Below are 25,954 nucleotides of genomic sequence, written 5' to 3'. Positions count from 1 at the left end.
GAGAGACAAGAGTTTGGGGGTCACCTTCCCTGTATTCATTGGCATGTAGTTTGCTGGTATGGATCGTACTGGCAGCGGTTTATCCTACTCTGCTAATGCAATTTCTGGTGTGCTGCAGTATGGCAGCACCTCCAAGCTGCTGCAGAGTGAGAAAAAAGGCAGCAAGCTCCGTCTGCCCCTTGCTTGCCTGACTGTCTCCTTGCTGGGTACTGTTGACAATGTCCCAGGCTGGTTAGGGTCACTCCTTCCTGGCAGTGAGTCCGTTGCCACAGCCATGCTACGGACTCATTACGAAATTACGGAGAAGCAATTTGGTCGAGTTACTGCAGAGGCCCCACTCTCCATCACATTGTGTGTCCTGGCTTGGCTGTTTTTCACATCTGTTCCAGTCGCTCTTAGGAGCTGTCAGACTTTAGAAAGATGTGGCTATTTTGAGGTGAGAGGTGAGCTCAGGCAGAGAGGGATGGAAAGGCAGAGACTGATTTCCTCTTGCTGGGAAGACGTGGTTCACATCCAGACAGGAATATTAATGGAAATGAGGGGTAGGAGATCTAAAGGTGTCTTGACCCCTGTGATTCTCCTGGTTTTTAGAATGCATAATTGCAGTATCTTTAACACCAAARGAGAACTGATTGTTTGCAGAGGAGGAAGCCAGTGGGAGCAGATCAGTATTTCTATTGCCTTCCTAGAAGAAAAATTGAAAAAAAAAGGTCTCTTTATCTGCTACATCAAATCAGAAGGAATGTATGTTTAAGGCATCTTGGTGACTRTCTTCCCCAAGGCGAAAAGAGGGGTCATTCAGTGATAGCTGCCAGTTCAGTCTGGAGCCACTGTGAATGTGTGTGGATCATTCACCTCACATGGGGCCTGGTTGGAGGCAAGGCAGAATGCAGCTCTGCTGTCCTTGATACAGAGAAAGAAATAAAGTCACTATGAAGGTAAAATAAGGACTGATGTGTGGAATAATAACCAGAGGAGATTAAAGCTGGACACCTCAGTATGTATTTTCTATGTTGCAGTGCTCTTGGAGAATCTCAAAGAAAGCATGGGACAAGGTGGGTCTCAAGTTAGGAGCATAGAGTCCGGTTAAAAAAAAAAAAAAAGGAATTCCTGACAAGGAACATGGCTCAGAATTAGGTATGTTGTGTTGGTCCTGGATCGGTATCAATACAATTATGATGCCAGTCTTAAGTCTGCCAAGTCTTGTGAAACGCAACTAAMGAGCAAAATACTAAGAACTGGCATATTTTTCCAGATCAGTTTTTATGAACAGGCCATGAAATGAGAGGGATGTCACACCTGCCTGGCCAGGTGAATGATGCCTCTGAACACAGTGACCCAGAGAGCACTCTGGACTCCTCCTGTGAACCTGCMCTGTGCTCAGCAGTCAAACAGCCCCAGTCTCCCATCTGTCACGCTTGTCCCTCAACAGACTAAGAGATACTTCTGTGTGGAAAGAAAGGAAAACCTGAAGTAAATTTCAATGGAAGTTCAGCACTGAGGGAGCCAGAACAAGTTCTCCCTTGGGATGTCGTGTGCGCCGCACAGGCAGCCCCCTTATTCTTTCCATAGCACAAGGCTGACGCCCAGCGGTCATGGACTGCTGGTGTTGGCCGGTAAAGCTGGGGAACTAACTTCATGGCTTGGCCATCAGAAACCCAGGAAGGCTCGTCCGCTAGCAGCACTGCTGCCAGCATCCAGGCTTGTTAAATCATGTATGTTTGCATGGTTTACATCTGTACATTTGCAAGACATTGGCAGCACATCCCAGTTTGACCTGTGGTTCCACTCTGCAGGACAGCAAAGCACTGGGCAGAAGAGCTTGTCTGAATGAAGAGGAGCCACATGTGCAAGGAATGCRTAAGGAATCATCCAGCTTTCCTTCCCTTTGCAGCAAGCAAGGTGTCATCTTCTAATGGTAAGAACAACAGCTCTTATTCTTATTTGAAAAGAATCAAATCTTTTTTTTTTTAGGAACTATATAGCTGAGTGACAGGCAGACATAGAAATGATATCAAATTATATCAGCATAGCCATAGAAATGATAACAAGACATCAGAAGAATGAAGGAGACAACTTTGCAGGTGACAGCTGTGGGCAGTACAGTTTAGAGCAGTGCGTTTGGGATGAGCAGGTGGAGCTACATCTGGCTTGCTCTGGGTCTGAGGGAAACCATATAATGCCCCTRAGCCTGAGAAAAAATGCCCTGGGACCTTTTAATAAGAACTGGGTGGTGTCATATTTCTCCTTATTTTTTTTTTTTTAAACTGAAGGACAGCAAATAGTCCCTCGTGAAGCATAAGATATTCCCCTCCTCCTGTATTTGACCTTGTTGAGAGTTCCCATTGGAGTCAAGGGTCCAAAGTTGAAATCTAGATGTGAAAAATAGCAATTCAAGTCAAAAGGAGGATGGACAAAAAAAAAAAAAAAGAATAGACTGGAGAAGGGACCGGAATACCTAACAGTCAACAAAGCATAAGTAAATAGACAAGTTATGATCAGTAAGTTTATTTGAATTTGACAGAGCTTCCCTGCAAACATGGGGGAGGGAAAGGGGGTGAAACATTCTTTGACAGTGTGAGCTGTAATAAGGGACCTGCTGTTTTCTGATTCTCACTCTCTGTGAAAATTGAAAAGGTTAGCCAGGTAATTGAAATCGGGACTGGAATACAAATACAGTGTGAAAACCCTACAGCTGGCAAATAAAATTGCAGGGAAAAGACTAATCCTCAGTGGAATTCCTTAGCAGCTGCAAAGCTAGGGGTGGATGGGGAGGATTTTTTAATATATCTGTTCCCTGTGGGAGGGGAGAGAGTTGGGGCTAAAGAGACCCAGTTGGGGCAAGTGTGCCTTGCTACTAGTGCAACAGACTCTAAAAGAAAAAGTGGAATGAGCTAAGACTAAGTTGTGTAGCAGATATTGCTGGTTTTTGGAGTGGTAATGTAGTTTTACTGGAGATGGGTAGGCTGCTTGCCAGAGGCAACCTTAGGGAGAAGTTCTTGTTGCAGACACAGACTGGGAACACCACACCAGCCAGCTCTTCGTCTGCAGGTTGAGACACATGAGAGTGCTGTACGTGACTGGATTGATGTCAACTGCCTGTTCAGCTTTGCTGAATGCAAGGTAATGCAGATTGATTTGCTTTACTTCAGGCTAAGGGCACGTTAGGGTAGTTACTGTACAGCCACTGATGAATGGTAGTTTGTTACCCGCCGTGTGTTGTGTGAGCCTCCCTGCTGTTGGAGGATCCTGCCAGTGCTCCTGTAACASAAATTTATAAATGCTGCTATTTGTGTTCTGCTTTTGTGCTGGTGAAACTAGAAGTTAATGAGATCTGTGAGGAACCAATGGTGTGCAGGGCTTTGGAGAAGCTGAGATATGTGGTACTAACTAAGTTTATTCATATTTTGAAAATCTCTCAGCCTGTAATATTTCCCCAGCACCAGGAAACTACAGCAACCCCAGTCTGTGCATAATTAAATAAATAATAACTACACTTCCGTGGTTCTGTGTTGATGTTTTATTTCTTTCTCACTGTAAGACTGGGAGTGCTTCTCTTTTCTAAAAACGTGAAGCTGTCCTGAGGTTTTTGCTGCAGTTGCTCGGCACTGCCCAACTCACCTGCACTGCAGTCAGCAGCAGCCTGAGACGACTTCTCTTGGAACCTTTCCATTGCACTGAGTTACGTATTTAGCACATTCTGTGTCTAGCCAAGTATCTTGCCTGCCCTCCTGTAAAAATAAAGAAAACGCCAAGCTTGGAAGCAGTTTCTTCTGGAGCATTGTTCTGCCCCGGGAGACATCTCATTTGCGCTGCATCCCTGTCTACGAGTCAGAGCACCCCTGCACTGTCTTTGGTATCAATAAGTGGATCACAGTCTGAGAGAGACATAAGCCAAAATAAGAAATGCTGCAACCTGACAAGTGATAGAGCTTAATGTGATTTTATTTTTCCATTTGAATTTCCTATGGGTTTCCAGCATCATCTATGTAATTTCTGTGTTCAGTGTCTGAGACTGTTGAATTTCCTTGCTGTATATTGACTGTCTGATTATAGCTGTGGGCCACAAYGTCTGGGATGTGACCAAAGCAACCTCTTCACTAGCCAAAATGTTAGATGGAAAGAAATGTGCAAGAAAATCAGTGTCTTGAGTCTCCAGGTGAGTTTTTATATTAGGATCCACACTTATTTTGTGCAAACAGATTGCTTTTTTCTTTCTGTTTCAGAAAAAACAGTCCTTAGTTATGTAAAGATGGTCACTGTCTTTTAATCTTTGAGCCCTAACAGTATGTGAACTACCCTAAAAGCCCAGAAGACATTTATTTTCTTGGACAGTGAAACCTCCAAAGCCCAAATTCTCTGCAGGATTTCTTGTCCTGTTTTATCTTCCACTCCCTCTGATGGACATTTGCCATCATTACATCAGCCTCAACCGGGAGAATCCTTGGCTGTTTGATTCCCTTTTCCTTTCCCCTTRTTTCACATCAGTTTGTTAGAGAAAGAAAAAGCCCAGGTTATTGTACTTYTTTATCACTATGTTTTGCTTTGCATAATGAGGATATAATAATGCCATAATGAGGGGCAAATAAAATGAAGCAATTGATGATGGRAGAGCCAGCCTGGCCATTGTGCAGCTAGAAAACAACCTGCAAAGAAGAGTGTTTGCAGCGTGGTAAGCTTTTTGGCTTTGGGGCCTTCTCTTGGCCACAACAATTTTTCTGCCTATTTTTCTACCAACCCCTTTCCTTCCTGATGCCCAGGAGAAACAGTTGTACAGAGCACTTGGAAGCAGCAAACTAACCTGGGATTAGTGCTGTTTTCATGCATATAAAGTACAGCTGGTGGGGTCTGCATCTTTTTTAAGTACTGGGATTGCTGGTAAGTCCTCAGGCATCCTGCACTTGTGCTAGCAGAGCTGCCAGATAATTTCTGTCTTCAGCTACTCATGGAGTAAGAAGAAGACACAGCAGAGAGACCAGCGCACAGGAATTGCTAGAGGAGAGACCAGCTGTAGAGAGAGAGGTCCTGGTAAATTTATATTCAGATTATACAGATTCAGCAGCTCTGCTGCTGAAGTGTGCATTTAGCTTACAGATAAGCCATGGCTTAACCACATGAGAACACAGTAGTTTCCAAAAGTCTCTTCATGTGAGAGTCTCTTAAAGTCTCTTAACAGAATTGTCTACCTAATGTCATAATGCTTTTTCAATAAGCTGGCATTAGATTTCAGTGTCATTCCTTGGCAACTCAAGCAGTTCTTCCCTCCTTTTCTTGTTTGCTTGCAGTACATTTCAAACTATGTTTCATTCACTGTGCTGGAGCATTGCCCCTGCTAGCATGCTTTCTGCTCACACATTTGCATGCTCTCCACAGGGAAAGAGARGCAGAGAAATAAATCAATAGACAATTCTGCCTAGGAAGTCATGGTTGATTTCAGATATATATATTTTCATCACCCCAAACCTCTTTTGAGGAAAAAGTGAGTTGTTCTCTCTTTGCAACTGGAGTTTCTTTTGTCCTGTTGCCAATGTTTTTCAGCACTTGGCTATGAAAGCTGCTGAATATATAAGGAAAATAATTTAGTGGGCTTTCCTGACATATCTATCTYTCTTCCCAGTATTACCATGTTTGTGGCAAGCTCTCAAAAACCAGCCAGATAAATACAAAAGCAGAGTGATAAATAACACACTAAAGCACTGACCTTTTGGCAAGAAAAACTTAATAGACACCAACTGCCTCTTGTGGATAAACACTCTGCAAACTTATTTCTCACATCTAATTAAGAAACACTGGATTGTAGCCATGAAACCAGATGAGCGAATATGTCAGACCGTGCCATTTCCTGACTGCGTTGTCCAGATATCAGATATAGCAGAGGAGATGACTTACTCTTAGTTGTGCATAGCTAAGATAAAAACAAGTCCCCTGGCATCAGTTTGGAGGGTCTTGCAAGCAWGGGACGGGGTGAGCATGGAAAAGGAGGTTAGTGCCTGCATAGGACACGGGCCCCTGGTTGTTGGTCACAGAAAGGCCGGTTCCCTGCGATGGCTGGGAGAGCTGGGACCACAGCAGCTTGCGGGTAGCAGGGCACCACTGGCATCAAGTCTAGAGGGAAAATGCACTTTAATGACTAGTAGAGGAAAATGTTAGTGCAGAAATGTTACAGATATAAATGGCACTGAACTCTCACGAGTGTCCACTTGGGGGTGGCAAAGTATTTCAGCTGTGTCTTCAGGGAGCAGGGATTACCTTCCCTCTCCAAGGCCTTGTGCATGTTTGTGGCATTTTCCTTGACTTGTTTCTCAAGATTACAGCTGCTAGAATGGGTTTGACAGAAAACATAGGCTAAAGTTTCCCTTGAGTTGTAGGAAAAGAGGAGACACCAGCTAGGATGAGACCCCTGGTCTCACCTTGTCTAGAAATTTGCATCCGATGGAGGCCAAAACAAGAGATTTCTGGGAAACAGGAAACCATTAGAGCAAGAATATAACCTGTTCCCTCTGCAATGATAAATGTCCCCAGTGCTGCAGACRGGAGCCTTTATGCTTACAGTTTATCATCTTTTGGAAACTACGGTCCTGTCACTGTGGTAATTCTGTGATACATAGGTGGGCTCTGGCCCCTTGACAACACACAGCAGGTGTGTCTGGAAGTGCGCGCTGAGCCTGGCCCAATGTAGTGATGCACAAGGGATGCATCTCTCCGAAATGCAGCAAATGAGCTTTGAGACACGTGGGTCACAAAATCCTCTCTCATATAAAAGATTCACCTTGGCCTCCCTTTACAAAACTCTTCAGGGTCCCAACTTTGCAGGCAGCAGTGCTTGGGATGTGGTGAGTGTAGATTTATGTGCGCTGCCTTTAGGATCTGTGTGCATAACTAGGGCCCAGGAGAGTTTCCCAGTTCTTACGTTGTGCTTTGAGGCAAAAACTGAATTCATTACATGCAAAATCATTGCAAAACTCTCTATTTTTATTAGCTTTGCATGAGTTTCTCTGACCCTGCAGGCATTTAAAAATTGCCTGTGTTGTGAATGCTTTCCAGGCTGCCTCCTGGTGGTTTCTAGCCCCACATAAATCTCTGACCTGTAATCCACCTGGTGTGGATTTTGCTGAAGCATAACGACAAAGATTCACTAGTAAAGGCAATACATGGAAACTGAGGTTCAAACAGAGATGGGAAACTGCTGGAAATTGCAGGACATGGGACTGGGCAGGGGCCTGCCAGAGCCCACATAGGCAGGGTTAGGTGCAGATCAGGCAGACAGACACGGATACAACAGCCCAACACAAAGCAGYGTGAGAAATGAGCTGCTTGCAGGGAGGCCGTGATTCACAGGGAGATGTCTGGTGTTCCGAGACAGGAGGTTCTTTCCCATGCGGAAAAGGCCTTATCCCATCTGGATATCTGCCCTCAGCAGATCCTCACTCTAGCTGCTTCTCAGGCAAACGAGTCACACTGGGGATGCCTTCAGCCCCTGCCAGTGGCTGCTTCAGAAGTCATTCAATAAGAYTGGCCAAGCAGTGTCTCTCTGTGCTGGTAACATTGGGAATATTTCTGCCCTTTGTGTAAAGCAGCTCTTCACTGGAAGTTTACAGCCAGCAAACTGAGATTTCCAGCCCTCCTATTAGCTTGAGGGTAATATAGTGGATGTCAATCACCTGCCAATTCATGAAACCAGACAGGAGGCAGCCTGGGAGCTCTTCTTGCTGCAATCTTAAGAGTGTCTCTTTGTTTCATAAAGTTATTTTCCTTCACTTCTTTGCCACCTGATGGCATCACGGAAGGTCACAGGCCAGTGGAGAGCTGAGAACTGCTGAGAGAGGTCCTGTAGGTGCCAGGGAGACTCGTGTCTTCAGCTGAGTCTGCCAGATTGTGGTCCTCAACCATAAAGATGCTCTGCTGGGTGGGAATCTTGCTGGTGGGATGTCTAGGGGCACAGTGCTTGCAGTGAGGAGAGATCACACAGAGGAAAGCCATCCTGAAGCGCTGGGACAAGAGATTGTAAATGATGGGATTCACAGCAGAGCTCAGATAGAAGAAAACACCTAGGAGAGCAAAAGTGGATGTTAAATGGAGAGAGAACCTTCACTTGTGGCTGGAATGATGTCAGAGAAGTAAAATGTCTCCATTGTCAGTATTGTTTAACCATGTTTGGGTGTGAGGATGGAGGCAGGGACCACTGCATCTCTGCCTGCAGCCGTCTAGGTAGAGGTGGAGGGCTCTCTTGCCAAGACAACATGAGACACTGCAGCACCCAGGGAAAGAAAGTGATAGAGTATTAAATGGAGCCCATCATTACCAGCTGCTCAGGAATTGGCTGTCTGCTGAGCTCTACTGACCAGCTTCCAGCCAAGCCCTGGGCCCCCCAGGACTGATTTGAGCGGCTGGTGCCCTTCACATTAGAGCTGCTAAACGCTAAATGATAACTTCCAGCCAAGGAGTGCTAATTTGCTACAACACAAGCAGCCAAATTGCACAAGATTGGCTCTGTTAGAGCTGCCAAACAACCACATTTAGTGTTCTCCCATGGCAACCTGAAATAAGACACCTTCTTGAGAAGGCCTTAAAGTTATGGTTGGCAATAGCATAAACATTTGGTTGGATCATTCAGTATAGGAGTTTGTGAGATGTGCTGTTTGGGTAAGGTTCACTGTTCGAGAAACCCACTAGAAGATGGCACCTGCTGRTGCATTTTCATCAGAAGCACTTGAATGGCAGCACTGGTCATTTGTGAACATTTTCTGGAGGACAAACAGCTGGCAATTAYGTGGCATATATCCCTCCCTTTTCTTTGCAACTATCCAAATAACCATATTGGACAACATACCCAGAGCGAAAGTTGCAGGACCTTGAATGCAGATTTTATTTAACGCACAGTTCTTTTCACTGGCTACCAAACCCTMTAGAAGCTTTTCTGTGCAAGCCCTGGAAACATACTCCAGTGCTAGCGGATGATGCTGGTAATTTAATGTCTGTTTTGCTCCAGCTGCTTCCACTGAGCAGTCTTCCAGAGAGCAGGTCTGTAACCTTTTGCAGTTTGCCATGTGGCTGAAAGATGCTACCTGGATGGATGGTGCARTTGGTGTTTTCCAGCTTCGTTCTCTCTGCTTTTTAACAATATACGTAGCAACATTGGGAAAGAGACCCAGAAGGGTGGGTGGTAACTGGAACGCTGTGGCATACAGCTCAAGGGATGTTGTCCATTGCTCTCTACTGGCATTGTGTTCAATATCATTGGAGAAAAAACATTTCTGCAGCTGGGATTCTTTTAACTCTTTAGAGAACCCATTGTGTATTTCATGGAAAAAAAATTCAGTGATGGCTAGTGGAAAATTCTAAGGAATGTAATTGTGAAGCAGCTTCAATTTATCAGTTTTCATCTGTCATTACCTAAAATTAAAATGACTACATATTCAGGTCAGCTGCTTACAAATCTGCTTTTCCAACCCCYAGGCAAATGAAAAAGAAAAAAATTACCTGATACCACATGGATTAAGTTGAATACGTTAGCCAGAGGCTCAGTCCATTCCATAACAAAGCTAAAGAAGAGCCGATCTATATGGAATGGAGCCCAGCAAATAGCAAAAACCATCACGAGGACAACTAGCATGAGAAAGGGGAGAAAGAAAAAGCAGTCAGTTATGGAATGATATGGCTCATTAGCCTGTGCTGAGCAGAGGTGATTCAGAAAACTAGATGAAAGACTAGAGATAACTATTTTATTTACTGTTTCACAATCTGTGCCAATCCTTCTGCCTCTCTGCAGTGCTAACTGGAAAACATATTTCCATCTAAAAGAATAAGCTTTCCAGTGATTTCTGTATTTGATAAATCAATGCACAGGCTCCCAATGAGGTTTGGATCAAGCAGACAGCTGCCAGGTAATGTGGCTTACATGGAATCTAATAAGCTGTCAATAAGACACAAGGATTTATTTGAGGTACTTGGTACACAGTGATCCCTTGGCCTCTGAGTATGTCATGAAGGAAAAGCAAGGTTTGTGCCATAGGTTTTATTGCATCTGCCATTATTTGTACAGCACCTGGCACAGGATGAGCCCATGGGAGCCATTCTCCAGTGCTGAGCCTGGCTGGATATGCTACTGAGCATGAAATGTTTGTTTCCATGGACAATGTGCCTGTGACAGCCCTGGTGAGGACTCTTGCAAACCCATTCCAGCGTTGGATCCTGCTGTGGTCACAGTCATCAGGGACAGAATTTCATCCTGGCTTGAGTGCAAGTTCCTAGTTTAGGAGGTGACTTCAGTTGCCTGAAAGAAGAGTGCTGTTGCATGAAGTATGGAGAGTGATTTATGTTTGCTGCCTAAATACTGTCCCAGTAGCAAGGTGATCTTGGCCTTAACGGCAGCCCTAAATTATGAAGCAACATGAGTACACTCCAGGTGGTTGGAGCACAAATTCTCTAGGGTGCTGTATATTGTGCAAATCTGCCTATGTCTCTGCTTTTTTKGGGGAGGTCTGTATGGAGAAGACAGCAATATGTGATAAACGGTGCTTGGCAGGACCTATACGAGATATGAGTAGAGCCTGTGAAAGGACATTACAGTCCTATGAAACGTATATTCTGTGGAGTTGGGGCAGAACCGTATACATCTAATTATGTAATAAGAACATCCTGCTGTAAGAAATGTGCCAGAAAGAGCATTCATACTCTGAGACAGAAAACTTTACTTACAAGGCTGCAGAAGCCACGTGTGGACTGAGGGACATAGCATCTTTTGTTTGAGCAAGAACATGCAACTTCTTGTCCATGGTCAGTAAAATACAGAATGTCCCCCCACACTACTTACATAGCATCTTGGTGACTGATTTTCTGGATGGTTTCTGAACATTCACAGCCATTTCCTCCACTTCCAAAGATTTGTCACCTTTCAACTGGCAAAAGGAGAGAAACAGAAGAAGGGCTTAGACAGGAGATGACCTCCCCACTACCTATGGTCTTGCTGGTAGGGAAAAAAACACTGCTAAACCAAGACSATTTGCACTTGACTAATGAGTCATTTTGTCCCTGAGCATTATGTCTAGCTTGCATTTTGTGAATAAATATCTCAAAACAGGATTATTTAGGATGTGCAGACTACTTCTCTGAATTAGAGGTGGTATTGAATTACAGTGTGAAATTGGACGCAGCTTCTTCAAGTGGGAGGTGCTGATTAGCCAACAAGTCCGAAGTGATGCTTTTTTAACAGAGGGAATCTGGACACAGAACTAACTTACAGGGGAAAAGATATTGGCTGAAGGGAAAGATAAAAAGCAGCCTATACTAGTAAGGTTCTTAGGAAATCATGCCATTTGTGCCATTCTCTTTTACACTGTGGTTTTGTTTCATGATTTTTGATTAACTGCTTTTCTTTTAAGGCTGTTGTTACTTGGATCAGAGAGACCTTTCAGTATTGTATTTATACACATAGAGGGGAAGTATATGTAAATTGAATTATATTCAATTGTAGGGCAATTTAGCTTCTCATGTTTTCCATTATTCTGTTTGTCATTTTTAATCATAGCTGTATTGCTTAGGGAACTGGCTCAGCTGATTTGTAGCACATCTAGTGATAAATGCCTGCTCAGATTGACTAAAAGCCCTAGTTTTCCTTTAGTGGCTTTCAGTCTCAACATTTATCCCAGAAATACTCCAGAAATACTGCCTGATACTGTAATAAACCAGAGAGGCATGAATCTTTATTTTTTTACTTTCTTCTTGTCGTTTTGATGATGCTATAAGGCTCYTCTTTAGGCTCAAATGATGATACATGGAGAGATAACTAGCAAGAATAACTCAGCAGTTGTAATTTAATAAAATAGTGACTTAGAGCAAAGCAGAGTTGGGAAAGAAGAAATGAGTCTATGGCAAAGGTTGTATCTTGAGTTCATGTCAGCTCCTTGACAGAGGGAGACCTCCACCCAGGCTAATGGTTTCTTTAACATCACTCTGGATATGCTGGGGTCTTTGTGAGATTATGTAGAGCTGCCTGGAGGTGAATGTTACCCATTCTCTACATGTAGAAGTATCTGGAGCATCTGGAGCAAGAAGCCAAAAATTGGATTTTCCCTCACATCTTTATTAATTGCAGTATTTTATACTAGAAACAAAAGGAACGAGTGAAATTAGGAGCTCTCCTATCCCCAGGCAAACTTAGAGAGGTCACTCAGCAAGAGTGGAAAAAAAAAAAAAGAACTGTTTTTGTGTTAAGCTCCCTTGCCTATCTGACACAGTGATCAGGCATTCTTGGCAGCTGATGGAGAAGAGGGTATTTAAAAGCCCCATGACTTGTGCTRGGGTTTGTGGTCTTGCATGTCTGTGATTCGGTGGAATGAGTTGCCACGAGGCTGCCGAATGCCAGGGGCTGCCTCCGGATAGTCCTGCTCACCTGTGTTGCAAAGGAAAATGTATTGATGGAAATCAAGTTTGCAGGGTGAACTCAGTGGAAAGGAGACAGACTCCTGCAGAAGTACCCTGAGCTCTGCAGAAATTGAGGTGGTCAGTGACCACAGATGGTTTTGTCTGAGCAGCTGGGCATTTGCAGGGCAAAACAGACTTTGATGAGAAGCTCTGCAGCAGCTTGTATTGGCAAATACAAGTTTCTCTAGCTCAAAGACAGTTGAAATCAAAATTACAAGTGTGACTAGTGTGTTATTGGGGAACTGACACTAAAGTAATTGTTGGTCTCTTGAGAGGTCTCGTGAATAAGCTTACCTAGCCATGGACACTCTGGTCACTTTTGACCATCGAGATTTTCTTCATAGATGTCCTCAGTACATGGGCTCAATGCCATTCTCTCCATTGAGTGTCAAAAATTATCGCTAAGTGTAATCTAATTTAGAGCTAGCCAGTGATGGCCACCTCTCACTGTGATCTTTGGCTACAGTGTGTGACCAGCAATCTTGTGGCTGAAGTGGCTTTATAATGAGAGAGGACCTTTGGCTGATTCAGGGAGCAGTCCTGAAGGCTCCTGTGATGAGGATCTTGGAAAGAGACAGTCAGAAGCTCTCAAGATTGAATCTAATGAGGCTATAGTGTAATCATCAGTGTCCTGATGCTAATGTTAGAACTATCTGTTGCCCATAGCCTTACAGAATTAAAATATCAGGCCTTAAAATTGAGCACAAGTAGAACATGAAGTAACTGATGATGAGATAATCAGCCTGAAGGCTCAGCTGGCCATGAATTTCCCAGTGAATAAGACATTTTTCAAAAATCTTTTTACAGGAAATACAATAAAAAATGAAGTCAGCAACTGTGTGACTGGTGTTTGCTGAACTGTCGTAGTGGCTTAACATGTCACGCATACTTCTTKTTGTATTGCATTTTGAGGCAGGCATGAGCATTGGGCAAAACTTGAGGAGAAACTACAGGCAGAAAGTGCAWAATTTGGTCTTTAAGGGAAGGATTGTGCCTCTGCAGAACTAGAGCTGTTGCTCAGCCTTTGGATCAATTCTGAGCTTTTCCCCGTAAACCCATGAGCCACACATGGCATTCAGGAGACTCAGGGAATAGCTAAAGTTTCAGAGATTTCATCAGTTTTAGTTACATAAAATGTGTGCTGGARTTGGTGTGTATCTGTATATACCATCCACCCATACTTTCAATTGCAAAATGAAGTTGAACTCCTTGCTCCTGGAGTGSTCCTTGCACTCCAGCCTAGTGCAAAGGAGCTATACCAAGGATAGGTGCAGTTCAAAATTTGGAAGTCTCAGATGACTACATATGCCAAGATACACTGCAGCCCTTAGGACAGGAAAATTAAACTGTGACTGTCTAGTAACCCATAAGGAGCAGTTGGGACCCAGTTTCTTGGTGAGAACGGGGATTAGGATTATCTGTTGGCTCAAACAGAAGTTGTTGTGGTCCTCAAGGCTTCTCTTTACTACTTCTGGGCTTTCTTTTTCTTTTTTAGCAYCTACTCTTTTCACTACTTTCCCCTCCCATCTGGTATTATTTTTCAAAATTTTCACTGAAACTTTGCAAAGAACCCACAACTGCGCCTGAACTGTAGCTTTACAAGAATTTAACCCATTCATTTTTTCAAAGCTCTGATGTGTGCTAAGATATCTGGCAGTTAATCCTTGTTTTTTTTTCCTGGGTCTGGAAATACTGCTTCTATATCATTTCAGATAACGCTGCATACTGCCAGTTCCACAAAATAATATAGACAGTAGCACAGATCCAGTAGTATCTGTGTCTACACATGTATTGCATCCCTTCCTTGCTACATGAGCAAAGAAGCATGAGCATCCTTGCTACACAACTTTCTAAATGCAAACTTATATTCACTATAGTGAGCTTAGGATTTATATTTTCCAAATACATATAAGAAAAGGAGCAAATCAGCAAGTCRTTATGACTAGCAGTGCATTTCAGTGCCATGCTGCATAGCTTTATAGTACTATGATAGTGTTTGTTTTAATCTCTGTATTTAAAAGATGACACTTCGTGACACTCGTCCACTTTCTGAAGAGAGCATGCACAGGAATTCCAAGGTACYCTTAATCTATGCTGAAACTGTGCCATACTTACATAAAAGAAAGGATTGCTGGAATTGCTTGCTGCAGCAATAAGAAAGGATTTCAGTTTATGACAGCTTTGTAAGTTTTAGCCACTGAATATTATCACAGGGAAGGAGAATGAATGAAATAGAAATTCAACAGTCATAAGGCAAAACAGGTAATACATAATTTAATCACTAYCTTACTCTTTTTCATTCTTTTCACATTTTCCTTTTGTTCCGTTTCCTTCTAGTCCCTACTGAGAAGGTGTAAATCTCTAGGAGGCTGGAATCAGTACACAGACTTGGATGTTAAAGGCATGTTGAAATATCAGCAGCAGTGATGGTAATTTAAAAAAAAAAAAGTAGATTACTCCCCAACATAGCTACATTTTTAGAGTGAGATTACACCAACAAAACAGTTTAATCCACTACTTTCAGGGGGTGGATTTGAATGTGTTTTTTGGGAAGAGAGGTGAGCAAGAAAAATATCAAAACAGTTCAGAGACAYGCAGACACACACACATACTCACACACATGCAAGAAGGAGCTAGAGAAACACTGAGCACAGTTGGAGTAGGACTTACTCTTAGCCCCATCAGATAGTACAGCACACTTATGATCCCCATAGGCAGAACATAGAAGAGAAAGGAAGTAATCTGGACAATACAGTTGTAGATCCACATGGGCCTGACCACAGTGCAGGTAGCAGAGCCAGGTACCAGGCTGCCATTTGGGAAATACTGCAACATGATGCCATGGGTGCTTGTGTTGGGGAGAGCAAAGAGGACAGACAGCACCCACAGCACAACGATGGTCCTTAGCGCGCGCTTGCGAGTGCTCTCTAGCTTGGCGCGGAGTGGGTGGAGGATGGCAACGTATCTCTCCACGCTGACTGTGGTCACGCTGAGGATGGAGGCAAAGCAGACCGTCTCGAAGAGTGCTGTCTTGAAATAGCAGCCCACGAGCCCAAACAGAAAGGGGTAGTTGCTCCACATCTCGTAGACTTCAAGGGGCATCCCGAAAAGCAACACCAGCAAGTCTGAGACAGCRAGGCTGAAGAGGTAGTAGTTAGTTGGGGTCTTCATGTTCCGGTGCTTGATGATTACCAGGCAAACTAGGAAGTTTCCTACCACACCAACAACAAAGATCAGAGAGTAGACCAAAGCCATGGGCAGGAACAGATGGCTCCGTCTGGGCCCACACAGGAAGGTTAAGTAATCCTCRGTGCTGTTTAAGAATCTCCTAAAATGTTCCTGTAGAGCAAGGGGATTGAACCAGGAGGTATTGCTGATCCAGGCCATTACTGGTTCTGTGAAAGGTCTCGCAACTGAGATCCTCTCTTCTCTAAGTTTCTCAGTGCTAATTTGCTCGCCTATAGCAGCGAGAGAGGGAGAATTGTGTTGCCAGTCCTAAATACACAAAGCCACTGAGAGATGTGCTGTGTTTGCCTGGCTTCAGCGAAGGTTTCGCTGTCGTAGCAGCTGCTCCCCAGCGAGGAGTCCCTTAGCCAGAAAGCCCCTCCTTTCACACATATTCATTGGCTAGCTAAGTGCATTAGATTATAGGGTAAGAAAAGAGGTTCTAGCTACTCCTATCAGTTCCCAGAGCAGATGCATTTACTGAATCACAAATGTGGGTTTTAGAGAGCTGGGAATCTGAAATACAGAATGTGASACTAGCTGCAAGGCGCTTGTGTTTRTCAGAGGGTGGCAAGCCAGACCAAAAAAGTCCTCAGTCCAAAAGCTTCTACAAAATGATATTGATTTAAAAAAAAAAGAGAAAAGAAAAAAGAAGAAAGATTTTTCTTCCCCACATTTCTGCTGCTTTTTACTTTCTGTTTTCTCTGTCAGCAAATACTTGGAAAAAGAATCATATGGAATTAGACAACTACAGGCTCTGCACCTTTTTAAAACTAAGTATTTTTTTCCCTGAAACCCAAAGTAGTATTTTAATTGCACTTATTGATAACAAGCTTTCTTTTTTCCCCTCTTTATCTTGAGAAAGGGGATTAATTCAGAGTGCACAAGAAATTTTCATTGAGGTTGGAAAACTGGATTGATGATAGATYTGAGGATTCTTGAATCTGATGGTACATTGGTAGCTATTTTTGTTTTGAAAATCTTTTTGAAGCCCATACTATTTGAAAGAGTTAATTAGTACCTGCAAGATTCATATCAGATACTTAAAAAAAAATCATTCTTATAAACTCATTTCTTCAGTGACAAACATTCTGCAAACACGCTCTCTGATCAAAAAAAAATATTTTGCAAAGACAACTGCTTTGTCATGAAAGATCAGTTAGCTCTTTATGAATGTTCAGTACCTTACTGAATCATGCTAAAACAAAAAAGCTTCAAAGCACAAGGGTGTCCTCTTGAAGATTCAGAAAGTTTAGCTGTCTGGAATCGTAGAAATGCAAAAGCTGAGAGAGAGCTCAGGGGATTTTGTCAGCCTCATGTATTTTGGCTACTCAGTGGCTCTTGCTCTCTCGCCTTTGAGTATCCACCTCGGTCCCCTTCAAGTTTATGCAAACTTTTTACATTCCCAGCATCCTTTGGCAAGTCATTCCATGGATCTATTGTCAATGAACAAAGAACCTCCTCTTGTCTGTTTGATTCTTTAGCTGGACTGTCCCTGGCTGCTAACCCAGGCCTGCCTATTTTTACCATCCAGGAACAAAAAGAAAGAGGCCTCATGGCTGAGCATCTCCTCCAAAATCCTAATAGAAACAAGTGCCAATTATTTCCAAGGAAGGTGCAAATCAGTCCCCTATAGACAGTAACCTGATCTCACAGAAAAGTTGGTTTTGCTTCAGGATTAAAACTGTCTTAGATCCTGCTTCTTTTACTCTTTCCCTCTCTAAATTTCTCTGTTTTAGTTTCATAAACTTTTATGGAAAATATATTGCTGTAACAGGCACAGGCTGCTTCTAGGAATAGCAGCAGTAAGTAAAGAATCAAGGTCGGCTCCCACAGAGTCCAGACACTKTGAACTGAACCATATCAGACCTGTAGAGCTCTGAGGATGTCTTGTTTTACTAGTGTGCATTCATTTCAAATGTTAGAGGTATGGACCATATCACAAGAAGTATAGAAAAAAACAGAAGCAGGTCTCTTGTGATAACTTTCAGCTCTGTTGAAATTATCTCACATATAAAGCGTGTCCCAGGGAAGCTCTCTGCTGATTTATTTCAGCATTGCGCAGAGGCATCGTGCTGAACCAAGTAAAAGATTTTATTGCATTGGGGAGCGAGAGGTGCCCTTTTGACCTATTTCTTCCTTCATTAAGGATTCATCTGAAAGAGATTCACTGCATTTTAATTCAAAAGAATGTGAATTTGTTTGTGAACTACTGCTGGCATTGCAGGTAGGGACAGGACAGGAATCAGTTTGCTGCCAGGTGGGAATCAGGATTAATTGTTTCAGAGCACAGTGGTATGCAAACATTTGTGAAGAATTTGTATAGGATCAAACACTTTCTCTAACTCTGCTAATGTTTTGTTTGCTTTTTCCCCCTTTTTCCTCATTAATATTTCAATTTCTTGTTTTTTTTGTTTGGTTGTTTTACCAAATTCYGCCACTGTCTGCAACGTCATGACTGAGGTGAGTGAACACTTCAAAACTAATGACCAAATTGTTCTTTACTCCTATGACTTGRGGTCTGCTCAGCTTAGACTCAGTTCTACTGCTAGGATTCAATCAAAATGGATTGAATTACTTACTAAGAAAAGGCAACAAAGCAGCCAAACTGGTCATGATCTCTATAAGGGGAAGGTAAAGGGGCTGTCAAAACATATCAGATGACTTAATGTGTGGACGTGACATGTGATGAGCTCATCAGCACCCACTTGCACCTCTTCTCGCTTGTTGACTCTTTGCAATCCTCCTATGCTCYAGTGCTGATCAGCCTTAAGAGTAGAACTACAGAAGGACAATATGTCTTTTTGCCTAACATCACTCCTGGAACTGTGTCACTATGACTATGATTAAGTGGTRGACAGAGGGGCCAAGAAAGGCCAGGACTGTGGAAAATATAATTCAGTTTATTTCTCTGAGCTTTTTTTAGTTTTCTCTATGCTAACTGTCCCCATCAGGATAGGAGAGCACACCCAGCAAGCAAAGGCTAACTCAGCCTTGCGCATAATTGGAAACATTTTTAAAGTGAGATGGAAAATAAATATATATTTTGCTTTTGAAAGTAATGCTGAATGCTTGGTATTTTCCATTATAATGCACACTTTGCCRTTGCTTTCTGGTTTTCACTGGAAGGAAGACATGTGCTGCAGGCTGCCCTTGGAAGTGCACTTTAATGCTGAGTAATACACTTGGCAGCGTTAACCTAYGTGAATGGTTCTGCACTGTGAGTCCCACTACTAGTCATGATGCAGTATTTTTCAGCCCTAAATGTGCCCTTCAGAGACTTGTGGCATTTCTCTCACCACGTTTACGTTACGGAGTCCCTTCCTTAGCTGACATAACAGCGCTGCGGCACGTCGCCCATTAAGGGTGAAAGAGCACACATTGAAGACGAGTTAAATTCAAGCACCTGCATGTTTCCCAAAGCCTTTGTGAGAGCACCCATTACTGTCACATTGGGTCAGTAAATGGTGAACAATTTTACATTTTTGGGAAAATTGGACACATTCATCAAAAGAGCCAGAGCATAGTGGAGGTAACCTAGAGTACAGCAAATRGATAAGTCCTCTGTAGGTCATGCTTACAGAGGATGTAGTTTAAAGAAACACAGACCATTGTAATGGTCTAATCTGAATGCTTGCTCATGTAGAATTGCATCTAAGGATATTCTRAGCAAAACATTTTTTCTCTAAAGAGAAAGAGATTCCTTGTCTAGCTTCACATAAGACAGCTATGGAAGTGGAAGCAATACAGCTATGCTAATGCCTCACTGTCCCAGACTAACTAATTCTCCTGGTTAGCTAAGACTTAGTGCTGCACTGGCCTATCTGCTTGGCATCCAGGACCTCTGCTCTGCCTGCTAAAGTTTCCAGGYAGCCCACCATGGGGTGAAGCTCAGAGGTTGCCAGAAAGATGTTACATTGTTCACTATAGATGCTCTACTAGAAAGCCATTCTACTTCAGTGGAAGGGCTTCAGGTGGTATAAGATTTATCATAACTCTTGACAAGTAGCTCCACTATTTTTTTTTCAGCAGTCACAAAACTGAACTTAATTTCCACTTGCAACTATCAGGTTATGTCGTTTCAGTATTTTCACCCTTTTTACAGTTTGTGAGTGGCCAACATAGAAGCAAAATCTTTCAGAAGTGCTGTCATTGGGATCTGCTCTCCTGCCTGTTGGAGTTTTTTTTGTTTACCTGATTCGTCTCTTGGACACCGTRGGGGCAGGCTGTGGAGCTCCTCAGCTGCATGAAATGCTGGTTCAAACCCACTGTTTTATACCTTTCAGAACTTTGCAGTACCAACTATCTCTGGCCCATAGGGATGCAAAGACGAGACTGCAGAATTGGTAAGCAGAAATGTTAAGTCATCCTGCATTGAATATGTTAGTCCAAGTGCTAGAAAACAATTACTACCTTTGCTTGGAAATTAGTGAGTTTTAATTATAGACCATTGATTTGGTTTGTCTTCCTCCTTACAAAGGTTTGGTTGYTTCACAGCTGTGCCTAGCATGTGAGTCCTTGCCTTTATAAGGATTCAGTATAAAATTCAACACACCATCAAAAGCATGGATATATTTTATATATTTTCCCTCCCTCCAGGTTGGTGGAGTGAGCTGCACTATAATAATAGCAGTATCTGCAGCAGATTTTCAGTGCTGTATTGTAAGTCATTTTGCAATTATCTGGACTCTTCACAGACAGGTTTTCCATGGTTGTGCATGATATCTAAAATCCCCAGGATATCCTTCAACACATGATTTCATGAACACAGAAGCAAATACATTGTAAACGTACCTCTGGGCCTGGAGCAGCTGACAACCTGTGCAGACCGCGCAGACACTGGCCACTTCAGGAGGTGAGCTGAATTACATGACTTTAGTCAATCAAAACTGCAACTGAGCCTATACTGACTTTTCAGGCTGCTTGTTTGCTGAGTGGTAGAAAGGGGGCCCTCCAGAAAGTGATTTGTCCTAAACTATAGCACAAAATAGGAAGTTAGAACTGGAAGATCCTACTTTCCACAACTGTCTGCAGAGGGAAGGTCAGTAATAAGGTTTAGCAACAAGATGATTAAACAGATGAATTTTGGCCCTAATTTCACACAGCCTCTTCCATACTGCCTTTAGGAACAATCTTTAGAGTTAACTGTTTCTAGGCTGTGCTTGGAGAARGTAGCCAAAAGGTAAACAGCAAGGGCAATGAGACCCCGATGCTAAAAATCCCTCCCTTGCTCCCTCTTGTCTGGCAGAGTGGGTGTATGACCTGGGCAAACTGCTCTMGGTGACCCTTCTTGAGCAGAGTGTTGGGCCAGATGATCTCCAGAGGTCCCTTCCAGGCCTAGCTATTCCATGACTGATTCTGTATCCACTGAGATGTCTTTCCGTGAGGTTTTTGTCACTGTTGATTCTGGTAATGAGTGAGACCCTGAATGCGTCTGTCGTGATGAAGTGGCTCTGATTTACATGGGGGAAGATGAAAGGATGGTCACAGCAGAAAATGTTTTGACATTGCAAGCACGGTACAGAATGATTCAGACTGCCTGAGTCAGGAGGGAATGCAAAACACTTTGGAACTACAGGGCTTTGACTTACACAGGAAGAATCAGATTATCCAGCATCCCTCTATGGCTTTCTGCATGTTATTACAATACTGATACTCCACTACAGTTTCTTCTTTTCTTTGCAGTATACATGTTTCTCTGGAGACCTCATCTCGCTTATCTGACCCATGAGAGACTTAACTAGTTTCATCTTTTTTCTCTGATATGGCTCATCGATATTATTTTTCAGCTTGCACCATTTGGCTTCTGTTCCTCACCTAGGTATTTGAGGAAGGATTTTTCTCTATTGGAAATAAACAAACAAACAAACAAACAAACTGCATATCCTAGAGTCTACGTAGTGCCTATCAGAGATGTATGCACTGATGAGATAGAAGGGTTCATAGAGATGGGTCTTAATGCATTCAGAGAAATGCAGTGATGCATTGGATTATTGGAGATGGTAGAAAGTTTTCAGCTTCTTATATGAGAACTGAATTTGTCAATAAAAATTATAAATGGGACACAGAATTTATTTAGCGTCTATATAAAATAGAGATTAAATATATATAAAAAATGTTAAAAGAATATCTTAACTAAACATATCTTCATTTAAGATTGGTATGGAAGTATCTTCATTTAAGATTGGTATGGAAGTATATTTGCCTGTAAAGATAATGAAGTTTATTTGAGAAGTTTTACTCTTATTGGAAAACTATATAAACACTCTATTTCCCATTGAAAGGCAGCGATATCTTAGTATATTACCAGGAGGGCAGCATTTAATTTCAAACTGTTTAYATAATCATAATGTACCTGATTGAAACTGAAATAGCAATTTTTTTCATGCGTCTACTTTCCAAAATGGCATCTTTAAATTACCTATGTGTGTTTCAATTTCCTTGGCTCCAGTACAAGTATTATCCTACTGCTCATTAGCATGATTGTTTGGCAAATACACTTGTCAAGAGTTTAAATTCTCTTCTGTTCTGCTTTCTCTGCAAGCTGGATTACAGTGATCGCCTGTCTTTGGGTAACATTGAGAATCAATACAATTTGACTTGGAACTAATGAAACCATCTATGTCAAGAAAGATGTGCATAATTTGGAGCATTAATATGCTGTCAGATGATGCTCTCTTTCTGCTCTTTTTTTCATTAGACTATCTCTAAAAGCTGTATTTTGGATTAGATAAATGCAGCCAGGGACGACCCTCTACTTTTGACTGTCTTCTGCTATGATGTTAGAAAGAAAGCTCTAGACACAGTAGTGCTGAAAAAAAATGTCAGGTAATTTATCATAGCCTATGAATACCCTAATAAATCCTAGACATGCCAAACAAACTGTGGATCCATTTATTAAAAAAAATCAGGTTGCAGTACACACTTCAAAAACATCTTAGTAGTTTGCAGCCGAGTCAAAAGCAGAAAGTTGATGCCAGGTAGAACTGCAAACTGAGGTGTAATAACTCATCCATGCCCTGTGAGGCCTAAAGGGAATGGAACAGGACATGGTCCCGGAACAGTGAGAAGAGGTGCCCCGTGCAGGGTAGAGGTAACYGGCCTCCCCTTCCTGTATGACCTGGTGATTGGGATTTTAGCAGCTCTGCCAGTTTGGTTCCCCCCTGCCAGGACTCAGATACTTTGACAACTGGGAGCCTTATTCCCATTGCTGAGAGTGAAGATGAACCGAGGATAATGTAATTTGATAATAATATCCTCATAAGGTTGGGCTAGATGATCTCTAAAGGTCCCTTCCAACCTTAAGGATTCTGTGACTATGAGGAGCTTTCCCACACAAACACCTGCAAACGGTTGAGGGAGTGAAAGTTGAGACCTCCTCATTTCAGATTGCAGAAAAATGCTCTTGGGGCATTTTCTTTTGCCACTGCCAACAGGCTAAGGCATAGCTGCTGCAGGGCAGCTCTCTTTGTTCTCTCCCAGTATTAACCAGCTGTGCACACATGTAGCTTAGTCCATCTCTTTCCTGGGGAGCCTGGTTTAGCACCCTCTGTCCAGTACGCCTGGCCAAGACCTCTTCATTACCTCTGCTCACTTGCCAGTGCACACAATCAGATCTGAGCTGGCTCACAGCTCTATTTATTTGCCCTGATTGTACTAAATGCTAAATATATCTCTTATTGATGAACATCTGAGCATGTTCTAAACTGCTTTTGATAAAACAAATCGCTGCCACAGAGAGAAATGACTCAACTCCAAGTCAAGTTATTGTTCTTCCAGTACAGCGAGCTGTATTTAAACTAGCAATAATATTAAATCTGAAAGAGCATCATAAGTAGATTAAGTAAGGTAAAGAGAACTAAAAAGCCTCATGTCTTATTTTTCAATTTTATTTTTCAGGGTTCAGGTCAGTGTTGCTTGAAACAAGAAAAACCTGGTGAAGTGTGGAAGGTGGAAGGAATGGAGTAAAATGGAGGAGGAGAAAACAACCTTCAAACAATAAATGTTTTAGAAAACTAAACCAAGAAACACTAGGGATGAAAGAAAAAGGAAGGGTAAAATGAACTTTAGACAGGGAAATTAACAGAACACACTGCATAAAGGAAGAGACAAAGAAGAGGGAAGACAGAAAGACAATAGGAAAGAAAGAAGGAAAAGAAGAAAAAAAGATGAGAAGAGAAAGGAGAAGAGAAAAAACAACAAGGAGCCTGGAAAGAAATAGGACCATAGGATCATAGACTAAAGTAACCTGAAGCCTATCTGTTTTACTCCAACCTCCTGCTCAGTGCAGGGTCAGCTATAGAGACAGCAGAAGTTGGGACTTCACTCATCTGGATCTTCAAACCCCACAAGAATGGGGATGGCACAACCTACTTGGGCAACTTGCTCCACAACCTGACTGTCCTCTTGGTAAAAAAGTTTCTCCTTTGATCCAATGTGATCTTCTCTTGTTTCAGCTTACACACATTGCCTCATGTCTTCCACCTCTTTGAAGAGCTTGATTTCATCTTCTTGGTGGCTTATCCAAGGTATTGGGGAGGGAGTTCTGTGAGGTCCCACAAAACCTTCTCTTATCCAGGATGAACCAGGCCATTTCCCTCAGTGTCTCYTCATGGCGCAAATCCTACAGACCCAAACGTTTTGACTAATTTTGCTGAACTTGCTCCAGTTTATTGGTGTTTCTCCTGTACTGCGAATCGAGGAGCAGATGCAGTCYCTGGAAGTGACCTAATGAGTGCTGACTCTTGAGGGATAATCACAATCTACTGGCTACGCTCAGTAGTGCCTGGGATGCAGCTGCCACCAGGCACACACTGGCTCGTGTTCAGACTGCACAGAGACCCCCAGGTTCTCTACAGCAGAGCTGCTCTCCAGCCAGCTTTGCTTTAACGTGTGCTCGTCTGCCCTTGCCAGCATTACCCTGCGGGACCCTGTTACCACTAATTTTTGAAGAATGGCTCTTTACCACTGCTGTTTCCAAGATAACACTGTGTAAACCAGATTACTCCTACATTGTTATTCATTATTCTCTATTCTGCTGTTTGAAATGATTCAATCATCCCARAAGAGAAAGGAAGCAGAATCCACAGCCCAGATTTTTATGGCAACTAGGTGTCTAAATCTCCCTGATACTCATGAGACTCAGAATCTTAAAGGCTATTCAGAGCCTTGGTTCCTAACTTTGTGTTGCCAATAACAGAAGAGAATGTCTCTACCCATAGATTTTTTGCAGCACTGAGAACTTCTACTTAAATCTGTCTTGCCATTTCCTTGGGGGACACTGTACATAGTGAGTTGGTACTGGAGAGTCTTCTAGCACTAATCAATCTCTAGAAGTCATTTAGGAGTTATGCTTGAGGGACAAAATGAGGAATTGCTAAAAGTTCCAGGAATAAAACTGAAAGTTTGCAGGCTGCTGGCTGCAAACCTTGGAGATCACCTTTGCATTGCTAAAGGGTCAGCTGGTAAGTCTCCTAAACCTTTTGGTAGTCCTACAGATAGTCCCAAACCCTSCAGATCATCTTAGTGGCCCTTCATCTCATTGTAAGATGCTACATTTTCTTTCTTCTGGTTGAAAATCATCATGTTTTGAAATGCCTGATCTTACATGAGATCCTTTACAAGTGATTTAATACAAAACAGRAGAACTGAAAGGGAAGGTGTAAGACAGTACTTTGTGTGTGTCCCATATCTACTGACAGTTTTATTGGGTCCCTGGAACTGTAAAGGTAAGTGATCAGGTTGATAGCATCGCMTGTACCTTCAAGCTAAAGGAAACCTAGAGAATAAGCTCATATTTGTGAAGMTACAAGGTTTACAAGATACCTAGTGGTCAGCTAATGATCCAATACTGCTTGACTGGAAAAAAGATTCAAACTGGAGCTCAGGGCCATAATCTGCACATCTTTCCCCTGCCTGAGGAGTCTAGTCACAGACCTAAGTGTGACTTCACATGGGGAGAGAACAGTTCACACTCTGTGCTGAGTAGCTTTTTTCAGATGAAGTGCACAGGACCTGATTTTATCTTCAAGATACGAGAATCAGGGTCTATGCGTTTTCCCTGGTATTCTTTCAAAAGTGTTCTACAATGCACTATAAATAATATTTCGTAGTGCTAAAAAGACTGTTCTCCATAGGGAAAAAGCTCATTTTCCCGAGCACATCATCTCTCACATCACTGCAAAGTTTCCCATGAGACTCTGAAGTGCTTTGTCGATATGAATGGTCTAGTCTTGCAAAGTGCTTGTTCCTCTTTCCCAGAGTTATATTATATAGGTTTATAGAAAAAGGTACAGAGAAATTAGAA

At 42.5% G+C, this 25,954-nt stretch overlaps 1 protein-coding gene and 1 long non-coding RNA gene across 3 annotated transcripts in view; one reads left to right on the top strand and one right to left on the bottom strand.

Annotated features, from left to right (window-relative positions):
* LOC112954432 overlaps positions 1 to 25,954 on the top strand; it is a 62,136-nt gene that overhangs the window by 34,547 nt on the left and 1,635 nt on the right. Inside the window, exons 2-5 of one of the 2 annotated variants that reach the window (XR_003250698.1) lie at positions 1,797 to 1,918; positions 19,935 to 19,994; positions 20,346 to 20,503; positions 23,548 to 23,554. This is a non-coding gene — a long non-coding RNA (uncharacterized LOC112954432). Of the gene's footprint in view, positions 1 to 1,796; positions 1,919 to 18,051; positions 18,112 to 19,934; positions 19,995 to 20,345; positions 20,504 to 23,547; positions 23,555 to 25,954 lie in introns of those variants that run through there. The other variant, XR_003250697.1, reaches the window with a different exon arrangement.
* NMUR2 (neuromedin U receptor 2) lies at positions 7,789 to 15,986 on the bottom strand. Its single transcript, XM_026047622.1, has 4 exons — positions 15,094 to 15,986; positions 10,814 to 10,898; positions 9,481 to 9,606; positions 7,789 to 8,048 (listed from the first exon to the last, which is right to left on the bottom strand). Exons 1-4 carry the CDS (start codon positions 15,808 to 15,810, stop codon positions 7,789 to 7,791), a joined length of 1,188 nt encoding a protein of 395 aa, XP_025903407.1. The 5' UTR covers positions 15,811 to 15,986.

This window comes from Nothoprocta perdicaria, unplaced genomic scaffold (genome assembly GCF_003342845.1).
Source record: "Nothoprocta perdicaria isolate Ctin4 unplaced genomic scaffold, notPer1 scaffold_5, whole genome shotgun sequence".
In the NCBI taxonomy this organism is placed as follows: Eukaryota; Metazoa; Chordata; class Aves; order Tinamiformes; family Tinamidae; genus Nothoprocta; species Nothoprocta perdicaria.
Note: the sequence above shows the minus strand (reverse complement) of the source record. Positions and strands in the feature narration are given on the sequence as shown.